The sequence below is a fragment of the Nymphalis io genome, chromosome 28, assembly GCF_905147045.1.
Source record: "Nymphalis io chromosome 28, ilAglIoxx1.1, whole genome shotgun sequence".
Lineage (NCBI taxonomy): Eukaryota > Metazoa > Arthropoda > Insecta > Lepidoptera > Nymphalidae > Nymphalis > Nymphalis io.
Genome location: NC_065915.1, coordinates 6,135,125 through 6,161,806, shown reverse-complemented (window position 1 = coordinate 6,161,806; position 26,682 = coordinate 6,135,125). Strand labels below are relative to the sequence as shown.

Sequence of the window (26,682 nt, the reverse complement as noted above, 5' to 3'; positions counted from 1 at the left end):
TGGAATTCTTAACCAAAGAGGAGATATTTCGGATCAAAGTGGTCAGTACGACAAAACGCTAATTTCATATGTAAGGACCTAATATAGTATAATAGATAGTGCAAAGGATTTTTTTTATCGTGTTTATGGAAAAGTCAGTTGTTTGAGAAAATAAAACTTTTGTTTTTTTTTTCTCGCAGTGGAAACCTTCAGAAAGGTACCCGGGGCCTATGGGGGTGGAACCGGATTATGTGGGATTCTTACCCACTAAAACCACTGCGATGGTCGTCCTTAGCACGGATCGGAGAGGCTGCGGGATCGTGTTGATATAAGAGAAAAGAAAACTAGTATAATATAACAATTGCTAAAATTGAATTAATAACACTAAAGATTAGTATGTTAATAAAACTCAAACCACTTAATACTTATGTTATTAAGTATTTAATATTTCATACAAAAACAATGAATATTTTTGTAATTGATAGTTAACACAATGAAGTGTTTCTAACGGGTTTATTTGATGACCTAGTTACTGAGTTTTAACTGCAAAACTGTCACGTCTTCTTCAGATAGAGATAATTTTGCAGAACACGTCATGCGCTGATAACATTTCACAGTGTTTACAGTTTACGTATAAATAACGCGCGTTCTTACGTTACAAACATTGTCAAGTGTGTACACAAACAGTAAACATGTACAAGGCTGTGCTTCTCGTCTGCGCTCTGGCGCTCATGATCCAGGTAAATAGAATTATTAACCAACTTATGTGTATAAAAAAATTATGTTATTTATTTTTTAAGTTAAGATTTTTCACATCAATTATAATAATAACTATTTTCGTTTCAGTCCATTACTGGAGCATGCATTGGAGCTGGATTGGCTGGTGCTCCCTTCGGCTTTGCTGGTCCTCTTGGTCTCGCTGAACCCTTTGGTCTCGCAGGACCGTTGGGTCTTGCTGAACCCTTTGGTCTGGCCGAACCTTTCGGTCCAGGTCCACTAGGCGCTCCTTACGGAGCATACGGTGCTTACGGTCTCGGCTCCGGCATCGGCCCCTACGCTGGACCTTTCCGTGCTGGCTATGGATATGGCGCCCTCATCTAATCTAAATGCAGATATTTCTGACAGTCAATTATTTCCATTCAACATCTATTATGGATTAATTACTCAACTTTAAATACCCTTCCCCAAAAATATATGAATATCACAAACAGTATTGTTATAACACGAACATATACATATTATATATCATCCATAATTAAATATTTAACATGTTATCTAAAGGAAAACATTCAATATCAATTTTGGATTCTATTTTCAAATATAAACATACTTTTGACAGAAAATTAATATGAATATCAAATAATCCAACAACAATGACGTCACGCCAACAAATATATGTATCTTCAATAATAAAATATTTATGATATTCAATTTTTATATGATTTCATTACTTAAGAACCTGTCCATAACAATAATACATAACAACAAAATGCCTTAGAATAATGGGTCTCCCCTTCAACCCTTAAGCCTAGTTCGGCCTACGCTATTATTATAGTCCAGTGGAGAGTATTGAAGTAGCTAAACAAATAATCAGTACTGCCGAAAAATCGTTCGCGCTTTGCTTGAGTAAACTTCTCAAGTAAAACGTCCTTTGCAAGATAAAAAGCTTGCGATACAATATACTAAATAAACTGAATAAGTTTATCATAGCTGTGTTTTACGAAAATACGAATAGGTACGGCTAAACCAAAAACAATTACACTTCGATTCGATTGTCATAAGGTGATAATTTGTTAGTAAAATTGGTCTCAAGTATATCGCCCTGTTACGTTAATGTTACAATTGTTAAGTTTATAAAAGTTTATTTATTATAATTATATTTGTAGCTATTTATTTTCTTAATAATAGTAGTTATAAATATACTGTTTTCAAAATCTTTAATTTTTATTATGCATTTACACGATTGCAAATACTGTAATCTAAATTTTTATACGGGTTGTAGTTGTAAAATTGTTAGGTGAAATTTAAAATTCTAGAGAGGCAAATAAAAATAAAAATCGGTTGAGATGTAAAAAATTTTAATTAAACAAACCTCAAAAGAATAGTGCTCCGGAAGTCAGAAAAATTACCCATATTATTGCAATATAGATTTACCAATTGGATGTATTTTCTAAATTATTAATTCCAAAATGCAAAATGCCCCGAGCATTATGATTTCCCGCCAGGATGATTATATCCGTTTAACGTTAATATAATTAATATAATAAAAATTATTTTAAATTTAAAAAAATAATATAATAAAATTTTTAATTATTTTAATTATAAATAATAAAAATTAGGTTACATCTATTTTTTGTTTTTTTTATTATATTTTATTTTTTAAATTTTACAAAATAAGTTTAACAAAACAATAAGTTGTTATCAAAATGGATACAAATTAATGTTATAAATATAAATATTACTAAAGTTTAATTTTCTAATCTAAATACAAAATTTAAATATGTATATATTTTTTTTGAATCCTTTTTAATAATACCAACTTTTTCAAATAAAATATCAAGTTACAGTTTATATAAATCACACGCGGTTCCACTACAGCGGCGAAAATAAAATGTAGAAATTACATACTAAGATACTAAGTCCAGTTCTTTAAGTTAGTTAATTAAAGTTTAAACCTCCTTGAAGTCTTTCTAAAGAATATCATGAAGACATCTTGAAATAAATCTTCTAAGGGTAGGTTTCTTAAGAATCCAATTCGAATTTTATTCTCACGAGGTGTACCAGGATAATAGCAAATCCACGATTATTTAAACAATCCAAAATGGATTTTAATTAATTTCACCAAAATGTGGAATATTGTTCATGAAAACAATATTATGAGTTTACAAAAAATAAAAGTTACAAAAACTGCAAAAACTAATTTAGGTCACCATTACGACCCAATGACCGGAAGGAAAGTGAAGTCTTAGACAAATGTCAAAGAGCATCTCGAAGATAATAAATTAAAATTAGTTCGAAAATGCATAATGCATAAAAATTTGCATTATGATGAGACGTCAAATTTAGAGATATTTTTCAAATATTGTATAAACATAATCTTAATTGCATCTGTCAAAGTCAATTGACACATGACAACTAATGTTTTTAGGTTATAATTTTAATAAATTTGTCGTATTTATTTTAAAGCAAAGCAACCATGTAACGTACGCCAAAAGTACGTTACAATACATTATTTAAAATTTACTTAATTACAGACATTTTAAATTTAATCTATGTATATAAAATAATAATTTATTTTATATACATATAAATATTCACTTTTATGCCTGTCACCCATAAGCCTTCTTTTTCTTTTATAGAATAGGTAGGCGAACGTGTGTATAGACAACCTGATAGTGAGTGGTCACCAACGCCCATAAACATTGTCATTGTAACAAATGTTAATACATTGCTTACATCGCCAATACTGTTCTTTGAACTAAACCTCATATTTTAATTCGTATGTTTACCAGTATATTATATGTAAACCCAGGACGGATTCAAATCCCAGCTCGAGCCAATAAAAAGTTATTGGGATTTTTGACCGAAAATTCTCAGTCTCCCGGTGTGTGGAAGTTGGAAGTGTGTACACTTCCGTGCCTCGCAAATCACGTAAAGCCGTAGGTTCTACGCCTGAACTTTTTCCGGTCGTGTTGAATTGGCGGCTTATGAGAGATAAGAAATAGAGAGCGCACCTTTGTTTGCGCACATACTTGTGCACTATAATATGTTCCACACAGTTGGCTAATCTCTTTTGAGAATGGTTGCCGTGGCCGAAACCGGTTCGGAGGACTTTATTGTATGTGTACCAGATTGAATACATTTATATAAAAATATCATTCCGGTGTTATGCATAAAAAAGTAGTCCATGTTCTTACTTTAAGTTTCCTCTGTACTAATCTGTACTATCATTCTCAAAACTTATCAGTTCTATATGTACACTGGTGGGAGGGCTTTGTGCAAGCTCGTCTGGGTAGGTACCACCCACTCATCAGATATTCTACCGCAAAACAGCAGTACTTGGTATTGTTGTGTTCCGGTTTGAATGGTGAGTGAGCCAGTGTAATTACAACCACAAGGGACAAACATCTTAGTTCCATAGGTTGGTGGCGCATTGGTGATGCAAGCGATGGTTAAATTTTGAATGAATTTCTTACAATTCCAATGTCTATGGGCGTTGGTGACCACTTACAATCAGGTGGCCCATGTGCTCGTCCGCCTGCCTATTCTATAATATATATATATACAACTACAACTTAACCACTTAGCTCATATATCAACGACATATTTGAACGATAAAATCCTGTTCTTATATAACAGTCTAAGGGTATGTACGCACTATGCGGATAGCCGGAGTGCGGTTAACCGTCCGGTTAACCGCAATCAAAAAAATGTATGAAAAATTAGTATTTATACGGACTGTCATGCGGCTGCCGCTCAACCGTTGCGGTCGCTCGCAGCACTGCGGCCCGACTGACGGTCATCCGGACGGTTGCTATACCCACTACGCGGTTAGTAGTTTGCGGTCGACCGCCCGCCACTGACGACGCACGTGTGTACCTACCTACTGACGCGCTAAAAACGGACGCAATGAATTTCGATACAGAAAAGTTTATAATTGAAATACAGAATAGGCCGGCAATATGGAATACAAAATCTACGGAAACCTCTGAGAGAAACTTACGGCAAAAAGCTTGGGAAGAATTGGTGGAAATCTATGGAACTATTTATTTATTTATTTAAACATATATTATATTAACAATGATGTTTCATGTTCATGTTTTAAGCATATGAGCTTGTTTAAATGTAATTATCCTGCCAGCTTACCCTCCCTTCCTTCATGAAATAATCAGCAAATAATTCTCGATATCTCAATGCAGTTGTATTGTTTCTGTGTACACTATCTCGTGCAATTGTTTCAGTCAGTGGATTATTTAGCGAGTCTTCAAAAGAATACCCATCTCTATCTCTAACGAAGTTGTGTAAAATGCGCGCCGACTTAATAATATCATTAATTAATTCGATGTTAACATTAATGGGTCTATGGAAAATGCGCCACTTATTCGCAAGTATCCCAAAAGTACATTCAATGTAACGTCTAGCCACACAAAGTCTATAGTTAAACGTTTTTCTGGTCACAATTAAATCACGTCTTGGATATGGGCGCATCATAGTTGCACTTAAGGCAAAAGCTTCATCTCCTACAAAGACATAGGGAAAAGCAGTGCTGTTGGATTCTGAAATTGGCGCTGGTTCAGGAATGTTCATGCGATTCTGTTGTATCTTTTTATAAAAGTTAGAATTTTGAAATACTGCCGAGTCACCGAATCTACCGTAGGCTCCAACGTCAATCAATACGAACTTGAAGCTGCTGTCACAAATTGCCATTAAAACTAGGGAAGAAAAGCCCTTGTAGTTGAAACACATTGATCCACTATTGTTAGGTGCTACAACTCTAATATGTTTACCATCGCAAGCACCGATACAGTGGGGAAAATAAGCTCTCTTCGAAAAATCATTTTCAATTTGAAGCCACTTTTCTTTTGTCGGTTTTGGTAGGCACATCTCTTTCAAACAAATCCATATAGCGGCACATACTTCTCGAACTATTTCGGCGACAGTGCTCACTGCAACTCTAAATACATAATGCAATTCGGCGAATGAGCATCCTGTTGCCAAATATCTGAAAAAAAATGTTTTATTACAGGTCTGGATCTTCAAAAAAGGTGGAGAAACATTCGCGACGCTTTTGTAAAGGCCCATAAAGCAAAAGAAAGCAAGAGTGGGTCTGCAGCAAAAAAGAAGGTCCCATATGTATTCTATGATAATCTTTTATTTATAAAAGATACAGTAACGGTTAACCGCACAGATGGTAATGCTACAGGAAATGACGATGAAAACACGAGTATACAGACAGAAGTCAATGTTCCGTCAATGTCTTCATTGCCGCCAAAAAGACGTAAGAAAAACAACGATGATAATGAAGTCGGTGCACAGTTAGTTGGAGTGTTGAGTAAAAATTTAGAAAGAAAGAATATGGATGATGACGACGATCGCCTTTTTTTCTTGTCATTGGTAAGGGAATTTAAGAAAATACCTGAGCACATGCAAATGCAGACAAAGTTAGATATTTTAAAAGTAATAAAGGATGCACAGCAGTTCTGTGATTATTCAAACGCGTCATGGAGTTTTTCAAGGGCTAATAATACCTATCGTGGATATCAAACGGCACATTATTCAAGAAATAATCCTCACACTGAGCTTATGCAATCATTGGACGTTGGACGACCACCTTCTCAAAATTTTGAGGTACAATCGCCATTATCAACTCAGTCACCAGTCTCAGAACAGTGAACACTCGTCTTATATTGAACTTTTTAATTCTATTAATGATACTGAGGATGATTTAAATATTTGACAATAGCCTTTCTTTTGATGAATAAATAAATAACAAATTAAATATAAATTATTTTATTTCACTTACCTTAGCACTATCGTTAACTTTAATTCCGGCTTAATGCTATTCCGAAACTGTGTATCTTGCTTTGTTATACAGGTTCTCAGAATGCTTAAAAGTTCTTCAAATGATTTTAGACTCATTCTAGTGTATCGAAAAAACTTGTCTTCATACTTTTTGAGCTCTCCGAAAAATATTTCAAAATGTTTAGTCTCATCTCGAGTTTGCAAATAAGGATGAACCCAGTACCTTTTTCTTTGTTTCTTTTTCTTTATATAGCGCAAGTAAATATAATAAATAGCTGCGACTTCTTCAGCGTCCATCTTCGAAATGGTTCGATGAAACCGCAACGTTATCCTATCCGCACTTTCCGGTTGCGGTTACGGCTAGCCGCTACCCGGTTAACCGCAGTTGCAACCGCGGATAGCCGGAATGCGGCTAACCGGACAGTTGACCGCATTCCGGCTATCCGCATAGTGCGTACATACCCTAAGAGATAAATTTTCAAAATCATGTTTTGTGCTCACATACCTTATATTCAATAGCTTTGCAATTGTATCATTTACTTTGTATCGTGGCAAGTACATCAGCTAGCGCCGGGATTAGTGAAGATGGATGGGTTACTGGGCCAGGAATTTTAGTTTTTTAACCCCCGGTGTAATAAGGGTGTTAAAAGGTTAACTTGTCTATATGTGTCTGTCTGTAGCATTGTAGTTCCCAAACGAATGGACCGATTTCGTTGCGGTTTTTTTGTTTGAAACCTAATGTGATCGAAATGGCTTCTTAGATATAAAAAATGAAGATCTGATTAGTTGTTTGAAGATCAGCAGCTCATTTCCACATTTGATAAAAAGGACTTACTAACATTCACCGTTATTTTTTAACTTTTAAGTGTGTCGGGTGTAGTTTTTAATTTTATTTTAGTTATAAGTAAATCTAAGGCTTTCTTTGTTGGCAACGAAAACAGAAAACAAACGAATATCATAAATATTTTATTATTATTTCACGTGGTTTAACACAGAATAATTTTCTTTTCAAATATATATTGCGTTGTTCCAAATATCATTCAAATAAGATGTTGAATGGAAAGAATTAGAAGCTTATTCAATATTAGATGAGTGCGCCGTATCCATAACCGGCACGGAAAGGTCCGGCGTATGGGCCGATGCCGTAGCCGAGACCGTAAGCACCGTATGCTCCGTAAGGAGCGCCTAGTGGACCTGGACCGCAAGGTTCGGCGAGACCAAAGGGCTCAGCGAGACCAAACGGCTCAGCAGGACCGAATGGTCTGGCGAAACCAAACGGTTCAGCTACACCGAAGGGAGCACCAGCCAATCCAGCTCCAATGCATGCTCCAGCAATGGACTGAAACGAAAAATAATTGAATTTCAAAAATTATCACTAAGTGAAAAATCTAACGTTTTTTAACTGGTTTTTTAATTCACCTGGATCATGAGCGCCAGAGCGCAGACCAAAAGCACAGCCTTGTACATGTTTGCTGTTTGTGTACACACTTGACAATGTTTGTAGCGTAAGAACGCGCGTTATTTATATGTAAACTGTAAACACTGAGAAACGTTATCTGCGTCATTTTCTATGAAAACTTATCGATATCTGAAGAAAACGTGACAACTTTAAACTAGGTCATCAAGTAGACCTTTTAAATTCTTCTTAACTACCAATGACTATTATTGTTCATTGTGACTAATGGAAACAGGCTTTATGATAATAAAGTTATACATCTAAAAGCCTTGTACTCGATGGGTAATCCCACCGGATTTTAAACAAAACTTTTAAACAAACTTTCATCCGAAATTTCACCCACTTGGATGATGAATTTTCAAAACGCTGTAAAAGCTGCAGTTTAATCATAACAGTAACAGTCTGTTAATGTCCCACTGCTGGGCCTTGTCCTTTTTTTAGAAGGTTTGGAGCTTATTCCACCATGCTGCTTCAATGTGGCTTGGTAGAATACACAATGGCAGAATTTCAATGAAATAAGACACATGCAAGATTCCTCATGATGTTTTCCTTCACCGTCAAGTCCGAAATGAATTTTAAACACAAATTAAGCACATGAAAATTCAGTGGTGCTTTACCGGGTTTGAACCCACGATCATCGGTTAAGATTCACGCGTTCTAACCACTAGGCCATCTAGCTTTTAAACAGAATCCTAATAATCCTCGGCTCATAAACAGAATCCTAATACTAATTATCGTATATATATCGTTTGATGAGCCCATTGGCGTGGTTGATGGTTGCTTGCCTTTCACGCCGAAGGTTGTGGGTTCGATTCCCACCCAGGACAGATATTTATATGCATGAACATTAGTTTCATGCGATTTTCAAGACACCATTTCGTAAATTCATTTAGATCACTTTGTAAACATTTAGAATCTTGGATTGTATTTATATTCATATAAATTTTCAAGTCATCCGTATAAAAACTAAATTTACTATATTTAAAACAATTAGCAGCGTCGTTAATGAAAATAACAAACAATACAGGACCCAAACAAGAGCCCTGCGGAACTTCAGATGTTGCCAAAAATGTCTCTGACTCAAATCCCCCCATAACAACATTTCTTTCTCTAAGAAAATATCCATTAAACCCATAGTTAAAAAGTTTACTCATTAGAACCTTATGATCAACAAGGTCAAATGCTTTTGCTAGATCGGTATAAATACAGTCCACTTGTGTATTATTGTCCAATGAATTCGAAATGTCATTAACAAAAACTGCTAAGTTTGACATTGTAGACCTATTTTTAATGAAACCATGCTGATTTTTCGATATATGTGATTTAACTTTCCAAGTGAGAAAAGGGCATATTAATGTTTCGAAAGTCTTTGAGAACATCGACAAAATGGAAATTGGTCTATAGTTTCTTATATCCTTTTTGTCACCACTCTTAAATATAGGAACTACTCGTGCGTTCTTCCAGAGACTTGGAAACTTTCCGATAGCTAAATTTAATTCATGATAAATTATTGAAAGTGGTTTCACTAAAGTAGCACACCGCTTAACGAATATTGGCGGTATATTGTCAGGACCTGCACCTTTATCAATACTTAATGTCTTTAGTTGCGACAGTATTTCCTTGTCAGTTATAATTACATTACTTATCTGAGAGTTACATTGGTATTTATTATAATTATAAGTAGATAGTGAAGTATTGATAGGTGTTGAATCAGAAACATTGTATATACTTGAGAAATATTTAGCAAATTGGTCGCATATGTCTTACCCGTTAGTAAAATTACGGTTATCTATTGTCATTAATGCCGGATAATCACATTTTTCATTACGAAGATTCTTTATATAAGAGTAAAAAAACTTTGGATTTCTTTTAATATTATTTTCTATGTTTTCAATATATTTCAAATAGTCTAAGTTAATGAGATCTCTACACCTATCCCTAAGTATTTTGAATTCATATCCATCTAGTGGGTTACCATATTTTTTCAATAATATCCTGTACTTGCTTTTTTCTTTTAACCTTTTTTTGAGCTGGCACGAATACCATACTGGATATTTTATTTGGTGTTTAATAGACTTTTTTGTTACATAATTTTCTATGATCCTATTTCTATATAAAACAAATAAACCATATTATCAACATCTGTACACGCATTAAATAGTTCTTTCCAATTTATTTCTTCAATTTTTTTGTTTATCACATCGTAATCTGCTTTAATATACATAAATTTATTATATACCTAGGTAAAAATAGAGTTTCCGATGAACCATCTATCTCAAAATTAATTTCCAGTGGAGGATGATATTTATCAATAGAGCAAACATGTGTGGTACTATCTTAAACACTGATCTTAATAATATTAATAAAAAGTAGGTCTAAAACTTTTCCGTAAACGTATTTTTATACATTTTTGTGCCGTATATTTACCTCCTCCGATTAATATAGAGCTGTTGGGGAATTTTATTTTAAAATGCAAATAACGCATTGAGTAGAACAAACAGTAGCACTTTAATTGTTGATGATTTTAACTTAAGCGGTATAGTATGGTCCTTCTAAAGATACATTTGAAGCTCGTCCATCCATCTATAGCAATTGTATACTAAAGAGTGCCCTTATTGATTTTATGTCTTTGAATAGTCTGAAACAATATAATTTAATACACAATTTCAAAAATAAAATACTTGATTTGATATTGAGTAATAGTGAAATTACCGTTACTGAATGTCATAAGCCACTAAGAAAAGTTGATTAATTTCATCCCCTTATAGAGATATCCATACCACAGTTAATGTCAGCCAAAAAGAGTAATGAATCACAAAATAAATATAACTTTTATAAAGCTGACTATGAAAAAATAATTTCTCATCTTAATACTATGTTTTGGGTAAATGAATTTAGTGATTGTTGTAATATTAATGATTTTGTAAATAAATTTTATAAAATCGTTCGAATGATTAATGATTTGTAGGCACGTTCCAATTAATATTCACAAACGTCGATCTTACCCAATTTGGTTTACACGTCAACTCATTTTATCCCTGCAGTGACGGAGAAAGAATACATTTCACTGCCCCTCTCTTTCCCATGGGTATCGTAAGAGGCGACTAAGGGATATCTGAGCGACCATCTGCTCATCTGGTGGTAGGATGCTAACATCCGCTTGGCTTGTTACCACCGTACGCATGGTGAAAGACTAGTGAAGTGGCTTGCAGCCGCGTTTCGAGGTCAGCCAGCGTACAGCCAGTGCCCGAGCGAGTATTGCAGCGATGGGTGTTGGTCCAGTGGAGACGGCTGCTTAACCAAGGCCGGGTTAAACTGTATTGACCTGTCGGACAGGGAGACCTGAAGAAACGGCTGTTCCGCTGGCCGCCCGTGGCATAGTACAGGGGCCCGAGTGTGCCTAACCAGCTCGCGAGGCTGCCCCAGGCCACGCATAATCTCGGGGTGGACCGTCGTGCCGGTTGGTGACCGAAAGGTGGCGTCCCGGTGGCCACTTCCGGTGGAGTTCGGGGGCCCTTCCGTCCGGCGGGTCAGTGTATTTTTCCTTTTGGCAACCACTTGGGGAAACACGCCTCCACACTTTGCCCATTCCTATCGTGGCAATACGTCGCTCGCTTCACGTCTCTTTTCCAAACAACCAACTGATCCATTACCTAGAAGATCGCTGTCTAATTAATGATCGTCAGTACTATCTACAAGCTTGGAGAATCGTTGGCTGTCAATCTCGATATCTCAGGGTCTGGCACAGAAGTCTTCTCTCCAAGCTACCAGCATATGGTCTGCCTGCTCAGCTACCTGGATTGCCAGCTTCCTACACAAGCGTAGCCTTCGTGTTTTAGTTGATAGTTGCGCTTCACAATTCTATGTAGTGAATGCTGGGGTCCAACAGGGATCTGTGCTATCTCCCACACTCTTTCTTTTGCATATCAATGATATGCTCTCTCTTGGGAACATACATTGCTATGCAGACGATAGTACAGTGCATAGTGGATACCACGGACGCGCAGTGGCTGGGCGAGTGGAAACTGAGGAGAGGCGGGAGAATCTTGTCATTGAACTCGATAGGACGTTAGAGCTCATCGCCAAATGGGGTTCTGATAATCTTGTTGAGTTTAATGCCAAGAAAACACAGGAATACGCTCTCACAGCGAAAAAGTCACCATTTTCTCCTCTTCCTTTCCTCTGTGGCACACCGCTGATGATACAAAGAAAAATCGCCAAATCGCCTGCGACCTTAGTCCAAGGGATTACATCGAGACTATTATAAAAACAGCTTCACGGAAACTCGGAGTTCTGAACAAGGTGCGGCGTTTTTTCACGCCACAACAACTGTGCCTGTTATACAAAACACAGGTACGGTCTTGCGTTGAATATTGCTCGCACCTTTGGGATGGCTCCGCTAAGTACCTACTGGAGGCCTTGGACCGGTTGCAGCGACGTGCAGTACGCATTATTGGCGACGTAAAGGTCACAAACACCCTTGAACCTTTACAATTGCGTCGTGAGATAGCAGCACTGAGCGCTTTCTATCGACTGTATCACGGCGAGTGCTCTGAGGAATTATTCTCTCTAATTCCTGCTTCCCCTTTCCTTCTTAAGTCCACGCGAGCTGGTTCTCGATGACACCGCCTAACTGTGACATCAATTCCATCGCGCACAAAGAAATTTGGCAATTCCTTTCTTTGTCGCACCTCGGAAAAATGGAATTCCTTACTAGCTCACGTGGTTCTCGATGACACCGCCTAACTGTGACATCAATTCCATCGCGCACAAAGAAATTTGGCAATTCCTTTCTTTGTCGCACCTCGGAAAAATGGAATTCCTTACTAGTTCACGTGTTCCCCTCCTCTTACAACCCGGGTTCCTTCAAACGAGGCGTGAAGAGGCATCTTGCGGGCCGGCAAGGCGGGGATGACTTGTACAGAACATTCTTCCCGACTGAACTGGCCGTCGTCGCGTTTGGACTCTACTACCACTTACCATCAGGTGGAGTAGAATCATTTGCCATCCCGGTGCATATAAAAAAAAACTTAAATTAAAATACAAATACCATGTAAAAGTAGGAAAGTACAGCAACCATTAGACAAATTAGAGTTTCGATATTTGCGTAGAGATTGTGATAAATTGATCCTAAATTGCTATAACAATTATATAAATCCCATAGAAAATGAAATAGGAAAACATCCAAAATATTTCTGGACGCACTTAAAAAATACTCGAAAAAGTAGTTGTTCATACCTGCATGTTATGTTTCTAAATAATGTGAAAGCATCTGATGTCAATAATATTTGTAATCTCTTCGCAATTCTTTTTTCGTCGGTATAGGAGTATAATAATATTATGTTGGTTGAGTTAAATATCTGTAAATTAACCAATTGTGATGAAATCGACCATTTTATACTTAATCGCGATGCAGTTTACCAAAAATTAAAGAGACTTGATGTATCTAAGAGGCCTGGACCTGATAGGATACCACCAATATTTTTGACTAAGTGTGCAGCACCATTATCTTTACCGCTTACGAAGATTTTTAACAGATCTTTGTTAACGGGTCAATTTCCAGATGTATGGAAAGAAGTACCTATTTATAAATCTGGCAAACGAAATGAAATAAAAAATTATCGTCTAATGTCAATAATATTCACAATAGCAAATGTCTTCGAATCAATAGTTTATCCGTTTCTATATAATCACGTTAAAAATATCTTAGCGACTATCAGCTTGGATTTATGACTAAGAAATCATCACATACTAATTTAGCTCTGCACGTCTCAAAGCTTGCAGATTTTTTTGATGCTGGTTATCAAGTGGACGCCATTTATACAGATTATTGCAAAGCTTTTCACAGAGTAAATCATACTTTGCTCCAAAAGAAATTATCGGTATACGGAATTACGGTGCAGGAATGGTGCAGTTCATATCTTAAATGCAGACACTCAAAAGTAGTTATAAATGGTAATGAGTCCAATAAATTCATAGCGTACTCTGGAGTCCACCAGGGGTCAAATTTGGGTCCACTCCACTGTTAGTTTATTCGCAAATGATCTGAAATTGACCCGCACTGTTAAACAGATTTCCGATGTACAATTATTACAAGATGACCTAGTTAGGCTGGTTGAATGGTGTAGAGTCAATAAAATGACTTTAAATATCGATAAATGCTACCACATAAAATTCACCCGTAAAAAAAGTAATTTCATCAAAATATTATATAAATGACATAGAATTGACTGAAGTAAATGAACTACGTGACTTGGGTGTTATGCTTGACAGTAGGCTTAGTTTTATCTCACATATTGACAAAACCGTGGAACAGGCCAATAAATCTCTAGGATTTGTACTAAGGTGCTCCAAAGATTTTAAAAGACCTTCGACTATAATAAAACTTTTTGACAGCTATGTTCGTTGAAGACTTGAATACTGTTGTATAATCTGGGCACCTTATTATAGGATACACGTTGACAGAATTGAGCGAGTTCAAAAGCGGCTTCTGAAGCATATATCGTTCAGATTTAAAACTAGTCAACATTCATATAGTGAGAGGCTTAAACATTATGACAGAACAAGTCTCGAATCCCGGAGGTCACTTTTATTTCTTACTTTTTTATATAATATGTTAAATAATAATATTGATATTCCCGAGTTATTGGCCACATTGACGTTTAATTTACCTCGTAGCAATACAATAGCGTTTCAAAACTAGTAGCTGATTTGGATATTTTCCATAATAGCCTGTCTCAGTTGAAACGCAATATTTTGAATTACCTAAACAGTTGCCCCCGTTGAACTATCTTTCAATCGACTCAGTTTGACTTATTATTTACTAACTTATATAGAATTATGCCTTTTTTTTGTTTAAAAATATCTAAAATAGTTTTTTGTTTTTCTTTTTTTCTTAAGTTTTTTTTCTCTAAATTAATATGTAAGTTTATATAAATATTAAATATTCAATCGTAAATTTGATAATAATTTCAAAATACTTTTAATAATTTTTATGATGTTAATGTATTTGTATTCTTATGGACATGTAATTTTTGACTAAAAACTTTAGTTAAAAACTATGTATAATGTGATGCTTTTATGAATAATGTGATAACCTATAATTATAAGAAAATTTGTCAAAAAAAACTTTTTTAAACCTCTATTTAAGTGCCTATCTAATGTATCTACTGTTGTTTGTCTAAAATAAATAAATAAATTCCAATCAGTAACAATGGATAATACAAGTCATTGATAGTTCTCTAATACTGAAGATTTATTTAATGACCTACTTATTAACCGCAAAACTGTCACGTCTTTAGATAGATAACTTTACAGAACACGTCATGACGCTGATAACGTTTCTCAGTGTTTACAGTTTACGTATAAATAACGCGCGTTCTTACGTTACAAACATTGTCAAGTGTGTACACAAACACTAAACATGTACAAGGCTGTGCTTCTCGTCTGCGCTCTGGCGGTGATGATCCAGATAAATATAAATAGAATAATTTAATTTAAATTAAATATGTTTTATATTTCACAGTTTACAGTCTATAGGCGATGGTGACCACTTACCATCAAGTGGCCCAGTTGCTAGTCAGTCAAACTATGTATATTAATTAAAAAAATATATATTCCGAACAAATTTTGAACTTAATTATAATAATAATAATTTCATTTTTTTTCGTTTCAGTCCATTGCTGGAGCATGCATTGGAGCTGGATTGGCTGGCGCTCCCTTCGGTCTCGCTGAGCCCTTTGGTTTCGCCGGACCATTTGGTCTTGCTGAGCCGTTTGGTCTCGCCGAACCTTTCGGTCCAGGTCCACTAGGCGCTCCTTACGGAGCATATGGTGCTTACGGTCTCGGCTACGGTATCGGCCCCTACGCTGGTCCTTTCCGTGCTGGCTATGGATACGGCGCACTCATCTAAAGATACCTCTGGCTTATTTCTTTTGAATTATATTTTCAATTAGAAATACACTTTTCAAACTATATTTGGAAGAATATCAAAACAACATACACCAACATATATATATATATATATATATATATATATATATATATATATGTACAATATTGAAATAATTAAGACGAGTGCAAAAACACCATATGTCATCATACCTCAGATATATCTTCTTTAATAAAATATTTATGATATCAATTACTTTCATATGATTTCTTACCCAAAAACCTGTCGAATTGTAATTCAAATTCTCAATTAAAATTATGTAAATGTATGGCCACTTGATAATTAATATTATTTAACTAGTTTCCGCCCCAGACTTCACCTTCGTGTGAAAGTAGTAGTATTTCTTACCTCATCAATGTCTATGAGCAGTGGTAACCACTTACTATAAGGTGGCCCATTTGGTCAATCAATCAATCAACAGCCAATCGTTGTCCACTGCTGAACATAGGCCTCTCCCAAGGTGCGCCAAAGCTCCTTGAAAAGATAGAGGTGACGATAGGATAGAGCAACATAGAAAAAAAACCGAATAAACAAATTGAGTTTCTTTTTCTTCTTCTTCGTCTTGACAATCTTATCAGAGCGATCGTGGACGCCTTGTAGTATAACGCATTGTTCGGCGCGGATGTTATTCGCCTCTCATGCAAAGGACCGGCAACCGTTGTTTTTATTTGCTCGGTCCATCGCACGGATATGAAAGTACGAACAGAGAGAATTGAGTTTCACATTTATACTGTCCATCCCGATTTCGTATAGAATAAATAAGGATTATATCCCGTTCATATTTTAATTTATTTATTTAATATTTATATAATAACAATAACATATTACCCAATAACACACATAGCACACACATACAAATAATATCTGATATGTATCTCAATTATAAGTGTACATAACATAAATAGAATCACGAGAACATGTCCAGTGATTTATAAAATGATAAATGAAATAAGAGCCGAGATGGCCCAGTGGTAAGAACGTGTGAATCTTAACCGATGATCGTGGGTTCAAACCCGGGCAAGCACTACTGAATTTTCATTTGCTTAATTTATGATTATAATTCATCTCGTGCTTTACGGTGAAGGAAAAAATCGTGAGGAAACCTGCATGTGTCTAATTTCACTGAAATTCTGCCACATGTGTATTCCACCATCCCGCATTGGAGCAGCGTGTTGGAATAAGCTGCAAACCTTCTAATTAAAAAGATGAGAAGAGGCCTTTAGCCCAACAGTGGGATATTCACAGGCTGTTACAGTCAAATGAAATATAAGCATACGTAGATCAATCTGTACTATACAGTGCGAAGGGCTTGTAATAATATATATGCTTAAAGCATTTTTTATACATATAAGCTTTTTATACATGTAGTTTGTGGGCTAATTATACATTAAAATCATACAATGCTCTTCGTGTCCAGTACAATAACGCCTTTAGATTGCTGATGGGGTTGCCTCGCTTATGTAGTGCTTCAGGGATGTTTGCTGAAGTGAATATAGACTGTTTTTATGCATTAAGGCGGAAAAGATGTGCATCTTTGGTGCGGGCCAGCTTCAACAAAATTCTAAACATGATTGCCAACATACTAGTCTGCATATTTATAAACGGCTGTTGTAAAGTTTCAGCTGGACCAGTTAATTATATAAGTAGTAGATAGTAATTTATTTTATTTTTTTGTAATTTTATATGAGTCTTGTTACTTGAATAAATAAAATATTATTATTATTATTACAGTACAACACGCTATGCGTATTTTTTAATCCTTTATTTAAATATCTCGTAATATTTGTAAGATTATTTGTTCGATTTGCAAGTATCAGCAATTGTTAAGAATGTTAGTTTATTAACGAGTTACTAGAATGACAGTTACAAAGGAGTATGTAATGTCACGGAGCTCACGCCATTATGTTTAAGAAAAAACTTAAATTGACACTTCTGCATCGCCGTCCGCTGTCAACGCACACAATTTTTCTTAATTTTTATTACTGCATTTTATTTTCTATATTGTTCGGTAATCACGATTCAAATGTAATAGTATTTAAATACATATAAGTTTGTTACGTCAAAAGAGTTTTATTTCTACGTACAAATTAACGCAATCATCATCAAGATACATCAAGCCATATGTATGGAACATTGACGCTCTATAGTCTACAGCAATATTTACACGAAGCGTTTAAACATAATATGTAAGGTAATTATTTTAATAAGGATTTATACTTTGTGACAAACTAAATAGCAGCTGTATTTTTCCCTTTCTATTAACACTAAGAATAACTACAGTGGTTACGGTACAATCTATTAAAGATACGTACCGTAATCACAGGCACAAGGGACATAACATCTTAGTTCCCAAAGTTGGTGGCGCATTGGCGATGTAAGCGATGGTTAACATTTCTTACAATGCCAATGTCTATGGGCGCTGGTGACCACTTACACTCAGGTGACCCATATGCTAGTCCGCCTTCTATTCTATATAAAAAAAAATATTAATGTCTCCTCGTGGGGCCATCTGGCCCCCTGCACTCCTAGATGGAGAGACTCAAGTCTTATGGGTTTTTGTCAATATAACTAATAACTAAGAAACTGATTTCGATAAAAAAGTGTACTTGCTTAACTTTGTGTAAATATAAAGCAATTTATATAAACTGCCTCGTTGGTCTAGTGGCTACATCAATTCCATCGCGAACAAAGAAATTTGGCAACTCCTTTCTTTGTCGCACTTCCAAAAAATGGAATTCCTTACCAGCTCACGTGTTCCCCTCCTCTTACAACCCGGGTTCCTTCAAACGAGGCGTGAAGAGGCATCTTGCGGGCCGGCAAGGCGAAGGCGGCTAGTGCAGAACGTTTTTCCCGTCTGTACTGGCCGTCGTCGCGTTTGGACTCTACTACTACTTACCATCAGATGGAGTAGTCATTTGCCCTCCCGGCGAATATAAAAAAAAAAAAAATACATGTGAGACAGAGACCTAGAGTTCCTGGGTTCAAATCCAAAGTCGGGATATATATTGTCAATAAAAAGTTATTAAGTTTTTCTGTCGAAAATTCTCAATAGCAGCCTGAAAGTTCTCAATAGTCTGGAAGTTGGAAATGTATACACTCCCGTCTTGTGTCTGAACTCTTTCCGGTTGTGTCGGATTGCCATCCCATCGGATTTTGAGACATAGGAAATAGAGAGTGCATCTTGCACACTTGTGCACTATAATATGTCCTGCGCAATTGGCTAATCTCACTTGAGATTGGCCGCAATGGCCGAAATGAAGTACATTTTTTTTTTGATATTGTAAAATGGTTGTCTTATATTTATACAATATACTTCAACATTAATAAAAATGAACGTATGTATGTTTGTCCTTCAATATAACCGTTTAAATGGAATGTGCATCTTCTTAAAGGGAGAGGAGGCCTTAGTCTAGCAGGGGGACATTCACAGGCTGTTACTTTACTTTTATAAAAGTTTTTTATAAAAGGGTAACTAGTAAATTACTCAAATTTTGCCATCTTTTAAATTAAACTGAACACTTTTCTTGCTAGCAAGTCTCATTGTTGCAATGAGCTTGGCTATAAGTCTATTATACTACGGAATATTATAGTTTATATAATAAATAAATAAGAAATAATCGAGATTTAAAAGGGTTTTAACTGATCTAGTATGCTCTAGCACTAGTATTGTGATTCCGCAAGAACTCACTTCATAACTCACCCTTGAAATGTTAACAACCGACTTTTAGTGATATACTATTTTGATGCGTGTATTCTTGACATGTCATAATTATTATGGTCAATGTCGCATGTCACTTTCTGACATTTCACAATCGTTTGAGTTTTGAGTTTGTTTTTACAGAGAAGCCTTACAGATGCTTAAGAGGGGAGACAAATCAATATTGGTAATGAATTTGTACGAGAATTTGTACCGGTCGTTGTAGATAGCAACGAGATCGCATACCGGGAGGGGCGTGTAAATGGACGCGCGGTGAATCTGAACTTTTATTGGCTTAAGGCGCATTCTTAAGCATAATAAGCACCCCCTACAAATCGCTTAACACTGTCCAATAATATCAATGACCACCACATCTGTTTCTTCAAACTGATAATCAATTATAATATTTTTACTTAAAGCGCACTAACAATTACAAAACGTCATTGACGTAAACAACCATAACGGTTTTTGTTTAGTAAAATAATATTTAAGCAAATTATCATATAATAATCATTTTATTAAATAAATTACCATAAATATGTAGTTGAAAATATAATCTAAAATAAATATAGAAAAAACAAAAAAAATACAGAAATATCAGATTTAAGATTAGATGAGGGCTCCGTATCCATAGCCAGCACGGAAAGGTCCAGCGTAGGGGCCGATGCCGTAGCCGAGACCGTAAGCACCGTATGCTCCGTAAGGGGCGCCTAGTGGACCTGGACCGAAAGGTTCGGCCAGACCAAACGGCTCAGCAATACCCAACGGTCCTGCGACACCAAAGGGTTCAGCGAGACCCAGAGGACCAGCAACACCGAAGGGAGCGCCAGCCAATCCAGCTCCAATGCAAGCTCCAGCAATGGACTGAAAACAATTGTTGATATTATAATGACGGGTCGGCTGGCATGGTTGGTACATACTTGCCTTTCACGCCGAAGGTTGTGGGTTCGATTCCCACCCAGGACAGATATTTGTGTGCATGAACAGGTCTGTTTGTCCTGAGTCTGGGTGTAATTATCTATATAAGTATGTATTAACAAAAGAAAAGTAGTATATGTAGTATATCAGTTGTCTGGTTTTCATAATACAAGTTCTGCTTAGTTTGGGATCAAATGGTCGTGTGTGAATAATGTCTCAGGATCTTATTATTATAAAAAATGTAAACAGTGGTCTTATTACATTTTAAAACATTTTTAACGTTAATAAGTTTGTTAATTTTTTTACAAACTTTTATTTACCTGTATCATGAGCGCCAGAGCGCAGACCAAAAGCACAGCCTTGTACATGTTTACTGTTTGTGTACACACTTGACAATGTTTGTAACGTAAGAACGCGCGTTATTTATACGTAAGCTGTTAACACAGACGTTATCAGCATCATGACGTGTTCTGTAACGTTATCTCTATCTGAAGAAGACGTGACAGTTTTAAGGTCAATAATTACTGACCTAAGCACAACCTATGTAACTATCTAATAAACATGAATAACTCTCCCGTAACAATGAACGATACTAGTTATTGATAAAACTTACTAACCTACATAATATTTTAAAACTGTCACGTCTTTAGATAGATCACTTTACAGAACACGTCATAACGCTGATAACGTTTCTCAGTGTTTACAGTTTACGTATAAATAACGCGTGCTCTTACGTTACAAACATTGTCAAGTGTGTACACAAACACTAAACATGTACAAGGCTTTGCTTCTCCTTTGCGCTCTGGCGCTCATGATCCAGGTAAATATAATTATTAAGCAACTTAAGTGAATTATAAAAATATTGTTTTTAATTTTATTTAAGTTAAGATTTTTCACATAAATTATAATAATAACTATTTTCTTTTCAGTCTATTACTGGAGCATGCATTGGAGCTGGATTGGCCGGCGCTCCCTTTGGTGTGGCTGGTCCTCTTGGTCTCACTGAACCCTTTGGTTTTGCCGGACCACTGGGTCTCGCTGAACCGTTTGGTTTTGGCGCTCCTTACGGACCATACGGTGCTTACGGTTTCGGCTATGGCGACGGCCCCTACGCTGGACCTTTCCGTGCTGGTTATGGTTACGGAGCCTTCATCTAAAAACGGACACTCTTTTTTTCTTATAATTTAAATTAAATATATGTTTTGGATTATATTTCGACAAAACATATACACATTAAGAAAATGGTGTCAATATCGCAATATGATATAGTAATATCGTCAAACATATATATATCTTTAATAATAAAATATGAACGATATAATTTTCTTGAACTTTATTTCACTGACCAAAATCCTGTGTAATATATGGTTCTTTGAATATTATTATAACATTATAAAAATATACTTCAATGTTAATTATTAGTTATTATGAAACAATATTTTAAAGATAAATGTAGGGTATCCGTGTTTGCGTAAAATATAAACTTACAAACATTATTACACAGGGTTAGTAAGTCTTTTATGGGACAATGTATACGCTTTTACAACAGGATCCCAGAAAGCGTTCAAAAATATTCAATTGTGAAATTTAAAAGAATCGGTAAGGAACGCTTGTGTGCTAAAGGATTTTACACAACCAATGACTTTTTAAATGATTGCACACATGTGACAGTATTGTGAAATACACATGTGGCAGAATTTTAGTGAAATTAGACTCATGCAGGTTTCCTCACGATGTATTCCTTCACCATCAAACACAAGATGAATTATAAACAAAATTTAGCACATGAAAATTCAGTGGCACTTGCCCGGGTTTGAGGCCATCTCGGCTTCAGTTAATAATTAATAATCATTAATTTTATGTGTAAATTAATTCCTATGTTGTGAGTACCAACAAGTGCATGTTGTGTTCTCCTATAACTGGAGGTACATTTAAAGAATAATATATTATTAGAAATCAAGATAGAAATCGGTTTTTTAAAAGAGATAAATCAAAATAGCTATACAACAATAAAGTAAACGTAGATCGACACGTACAATTTACACACACAAATAGAACAAGGGAATCAAAACTGAGCAACCGAAATATTATTTATGAGATATCCACCACAACCGAGAGTCCAAGCAGAAGTGTCTTAAAGCCAGCCTGGCCGACAGATGAGCTCGGCAAGGCCAGTCCCCACTATGATGATCATCACGTGATCAAGTCGCGCCGCTAGGCCACGCCCCGTCGGAAGACATTCCTAACAATATAATAAAATTGAAATTATTTTTTCTGCGGTGTGTTTCGTATTTGTTTTTTACCTACTGATTATTTTAAACTTGTTTACACGACATAAAGTCTAGATTTTATTGCAAAATTTGCTATTTTACCGTATCTGAGTCATCATGTCATTCATGAACTATTTCAACGTAAGCATAAACACTGTGTTCCAGTTTAAAGAACCATCGAGCACGTTTAATTTTAAGAATTTAATTGCAATTTGTCAATGTATGAGAGTGGAGGAATCAAGAATAATAATAATAATAATAATATCCTGGGATATTTTTTTTTACACACGGCCATCTGATCCCAAATTAAGCTTGTACAAAGCTTGTGCTATGGAAACCAGACAATTGATATACTACATATACTACTTTTCTTTTATAAATACATACTTATATAAATAATTACACCCAGACTCAGGACAAACAGACATGTTCATGCACACAAATGTCTGTCCTGGGTGGGAATCGAACCCACAACCTTCGGCGTGAAAGGCACATATCTACCAACCATGCCAACCGGCTCGTCAATAATGCATCTATGTTTGCGCGCACATGTACATTGCGATGGCAGCAAAGTAGATACAGACATCTACATAATAGCAATTTTTCAGGAGAGCACATTAAGTAAAAAATAGTAACTAATTCGAGATTTATGTATCAATTAACTTGAAATTTTCCATGATGTTTTAAAATAACATATTTTATTTATTGTATAACGGGTTTCATCGCTATGTCGTTGTTTTTCTGAAATAATTTAGATGTATTTTTTTTACTATGTTATTTTGTAGCAAAAAACTGTACCCGCAAACATAACATCCAGTATATGCCTGTTATTGTCTAGGGACTTCAGGTTAAAGTGTTTAAGGCGACATTTGTATGAGCGTATTTTTTTAGCTATGCCATTATGAAACGCAAAGTGCCATACAAATCGTTTTTGAATATAATCAAGTCGCAGAGAGTGTGTAGCATAACGAGGCCTCCACCACACTACAATATTCCAAGAAACTACGAATCAAGCCGTTATAAATTATTATTTTAGTTTTTGTCGTGAATACCTTATAATTTCTTAGGAGAAACCCTAATATGCAAAAACTTTTTTTATTAGTGTCCATATGAGGTATAAAAACTATATTTTTTTATTGTATATGACACTGAGGTCGCGAATTTTATCTGCTTCCTTTAATTTATCATTATTAATGTAGTAATCAAAAGCATTCAAATTTTGTTTCCTCGAGAATTCAATATGATGGCACTTTTTAGAGTTTAAGTGCATTCCATTGTGTTTGCACCATAGTATGAGCCTATTTCATTACTCAATAATTATAATCACTTTCAAATTACTTCTAATAGGAAAAAAAGAGATAGGAACGTTAACGATGAGGTACGAATAAACTACAACAACAGCTGTTGATATGCCTACGCTACTGTGTTTGATTTTGTTGTAAAAATTATAGTAGGTAAATTGATAAAAACTAATATTTTAAAGATACATAAATGTAGATTGCTATAATTTTAACAAAAAGTGCGATAACTTAACCGCGTACCTACAACCGCGTACGCGCAAGTGTGTGACAAGTGACTGATGTCTTTGTTTACATTTCAATCATCTGTGGATTCTCCGATGTAAAGGCGGACAAATTCAAATGTCCGTTTCTACTTTGGTGTTTTTTAAAATTCAAATGTAGATGTATTCATTTACGTACCAGATAATTTTAATTACTTAGAAATATTAAAAAAAATTAATACAGACTTATAGATAAGGTTAATAAGCTTATTTTTGTAAAAAAAGCATTTTCACAAAAATGCAGATGTCCGTATCTACTTTGCTGCCATCGATTGTAAAATGCTGGGTTTGAGAATATTCGCCGTGACGGATATCGGTCTGAATGTCATCATCATTGTAAGAATAATATATATGTATAACCTATGTTTTAACATTATAGCCAATGTGGGCTTGGGCTATAATATTGTGTGTAATGGAGTTGGAGTAGTAACTTTAACATCAGGCTTATTATCAGTCATTTTTACTTTTTATATATTATAGGTAGGCGGACGAGCATATGAGCCACGTGATGGTAATTGGTCACCAACGCCCATAGATATTGGCCATGTAAGAAATGTGAACTATCGCTTACATTGCCAATGCGCCACCAACTTTGGGAACTAAGATGTTGTATTCATTGTGCCTATAATTACACTGGCTCACTCACTCTTCAAACCGGAACACAACAATACCAAGTACTGCTAATCTGAGGTAGAATATCTGAAGAGTGGGTGGTACCTACCCCGACGAGCTTGCACAAAGCCCTACCGCCAGTAATTATAAATCACATGCATGTCTCGAAAAAATCTACCACATGTGTTTGCCGGTAAAACAATTGCCGCATTCGACCAGCTCGGTGCACTAAGCTCAGCTAAGACTAACAGTTGAATATTTCCAGTTTCTTTACTTAAATTAAGAACAAAATTTAAGAATTATATATATTTTTTTAGTTATATTCCTTTCTAGTCCATCTCGTCTGCCGACTAGCTTGAGATATTTAAATATTCATTATTGTTTTATTCGTTAGACCGAATTGTACACTTGATAATAATTTCTGATTAAAATATTTTCTAATAAACAGTATATTATTTCTATCGGAAACAATGAACAATTTTTTTATAGTTAATATGAAGAGTATGTAACTGGTTTATTTGATGACCTAGTTACTGCCTGCAAAACTGTCACGTCTTCTTTAGATAGAGATAACTTAACAGAACACGTCATGACGCTGATAACGTCTCAGTGTTTACAGTTTACGTATAAATAACGTGCGTTCTTATGTTACAAACATTGTCAAGTGTGTACACAAACAATAAACATGTACAAGGCTGTGCTTTTGGTATGCGCTCTGGCGCTCATGATCCAGGTAAAGAGAAACATTAATCAAGCTTAATTTAATTACAAAATAACTTTTAATTTTATTGCAATCATTGATAACTTTTGACATTAATGATAAATTATAGTAATTTTATTGTTTTCGTTTCAGTCCATTGCTGGAGCATGCATTGGAGCTGGATTGGCTGGCGCTCCCTTCGGCGTTGGTCCCATTGGTCTCGCTGAACCTTTTGGTCTCGCAGGACCGTTGGGTCTCGCTGAACCTTTCGGATTCGCTGGACCTTATGGTATCGGTGAACCATTTGGTCTCGCTGGCCCTTACGGAGCACACGGAACTTATGGTCTCGGCTACGGCGCCGGACCTTTCCGTACCGGTTATGGATACGGCACCCTAATCTAGAACCTGACACACATCATATATATTTTGGATTATATTTTTAACTGAATATATTTCACATGAAAACTTTCGAACTTATTTTAACTTTATTAAAAATTTTGCTCAATAATGAAATATTTGTGATATTATTATTTTTTGTTTTAATTTAGCTAAGCTAGTGGCTACTGTACATTGCAAAGCCGCTTTAATTGCTTGTATCGACATGTATGTTTGAATGTACGTGCTTGCTTGTATGTTTGTTGTGTTACTTTCTTGGTATATCTTGAAAAGAAAAATCGCTATAACCTTTAAATTAATTTCATCCGACGCATAATTAATTTATGCTATAACGTTTAGAATTAAATTTGATATTTAGATGTTTATTATAACATATAATGTTATAAATGCGAAACTTTGTCTGTGTATTACACTTTCACGTCTAAGCCATCGAACCAATTTGATGAAATTTGATATGAAGTAAGCTTGAATTTCAAAGTTTTTTAAACAGCCCCTCTTAGGACGCGAGCGAAACCGCGAGCGAAAACTAGTATGTTATATATATAAAAAGCTGACCTGTTACCCACTCCTCCATAACATTCTATACATATACAGGTATCCCAATATTCAACGTTAAGCGT

At 35.5% G+C, this 26,682-nt stretch overlaps 3 protein-coding genes across 5 annotated transcripts in view; 2 read left to right on the top strand and 1 right to left on the bottom strand.

Moving 5' to 3' along the window:
• LOC126779261 (glycine-rich protein-like) overlaps nt 1–20,899 on the bottom strand; it is a 32,190-nt gene extending 11,291 nt beyond the window's left edge. Inside the window, exons 1-2 of the mRNA XM_050503193.1 lie at nt 20,844–20,899; nt 20,325–20,469 (exon numbers count right to left, since the gene is read on the bottom strand). Coding sequence (XP_050359150.1) covers nt 20,325–20,469; nt 20,844–20,891 — 193 coding nt within the window. The 5' untranslated portion in view covers nt 20,892–20,899. The remainder of the gene's footprint in view (nt 1–20,324; nt 20,470–20,843) is intronic.
• Nucleotides 595–21,683, top strand: LOC126779260 (uncharacterized protein YmaG-like). 3 transcript variants are annotated; one of them, XM_050503189.1, is made up of 2 exons: nt 595–719; nt 826–1,271. In XM_050503189.1, the coding sequence occupies exons 1-2, from the start codon at nt 672–674 to the stop codon at nt 1,078–1,080; spliced, it is 303 nt and encodes a 100-aa protein (XP_050359146.1). In that variant the 5' UTR covers nt 595–671; the 3' UTR covers nt 1,081–1,271. The 3 variants fall into 3 exon arrangements, with proteins under 3 accessions (XP_050359146.1, XP_050359148.1, XP_050359149.1); XM_050503191.1 differs by lacking the exon at nt 826–1,271 and adding an exon at nt 15,633–15,946 and having other exon boundaries at nt 637–719; XM_050503192.1 differs by lacking the exon at nt 826–1,271 and adding an exon at nt 21,453–21,683 and having other exon boundaries at nt 664–719.
• A 3,961-nt stretch (nt 21,684–25,644) lies between these two features.
• LOC126779262 (chorion class B protein Ld10-like) lies at nt 25,645–26,162 on the top strand. Its single transcript, XM_050503194.1, has 2 exons — nt 25,645–25,699; nt 25,820–26,162. Exons 1-2 carry the CDS (start codon nt 25,652–25,654, stop codon nt 26,066–26,068), a joined length of 297 nt encoding a protein of 98 aa, XP_050359151.1. The 5' UTR covers nt 25,645–25,651; the 3' UTR covers nt 26,069–26,162.
• The last annotated feature ends 520 nt before the right edge of the window (nt 26,163–26,682 follow it).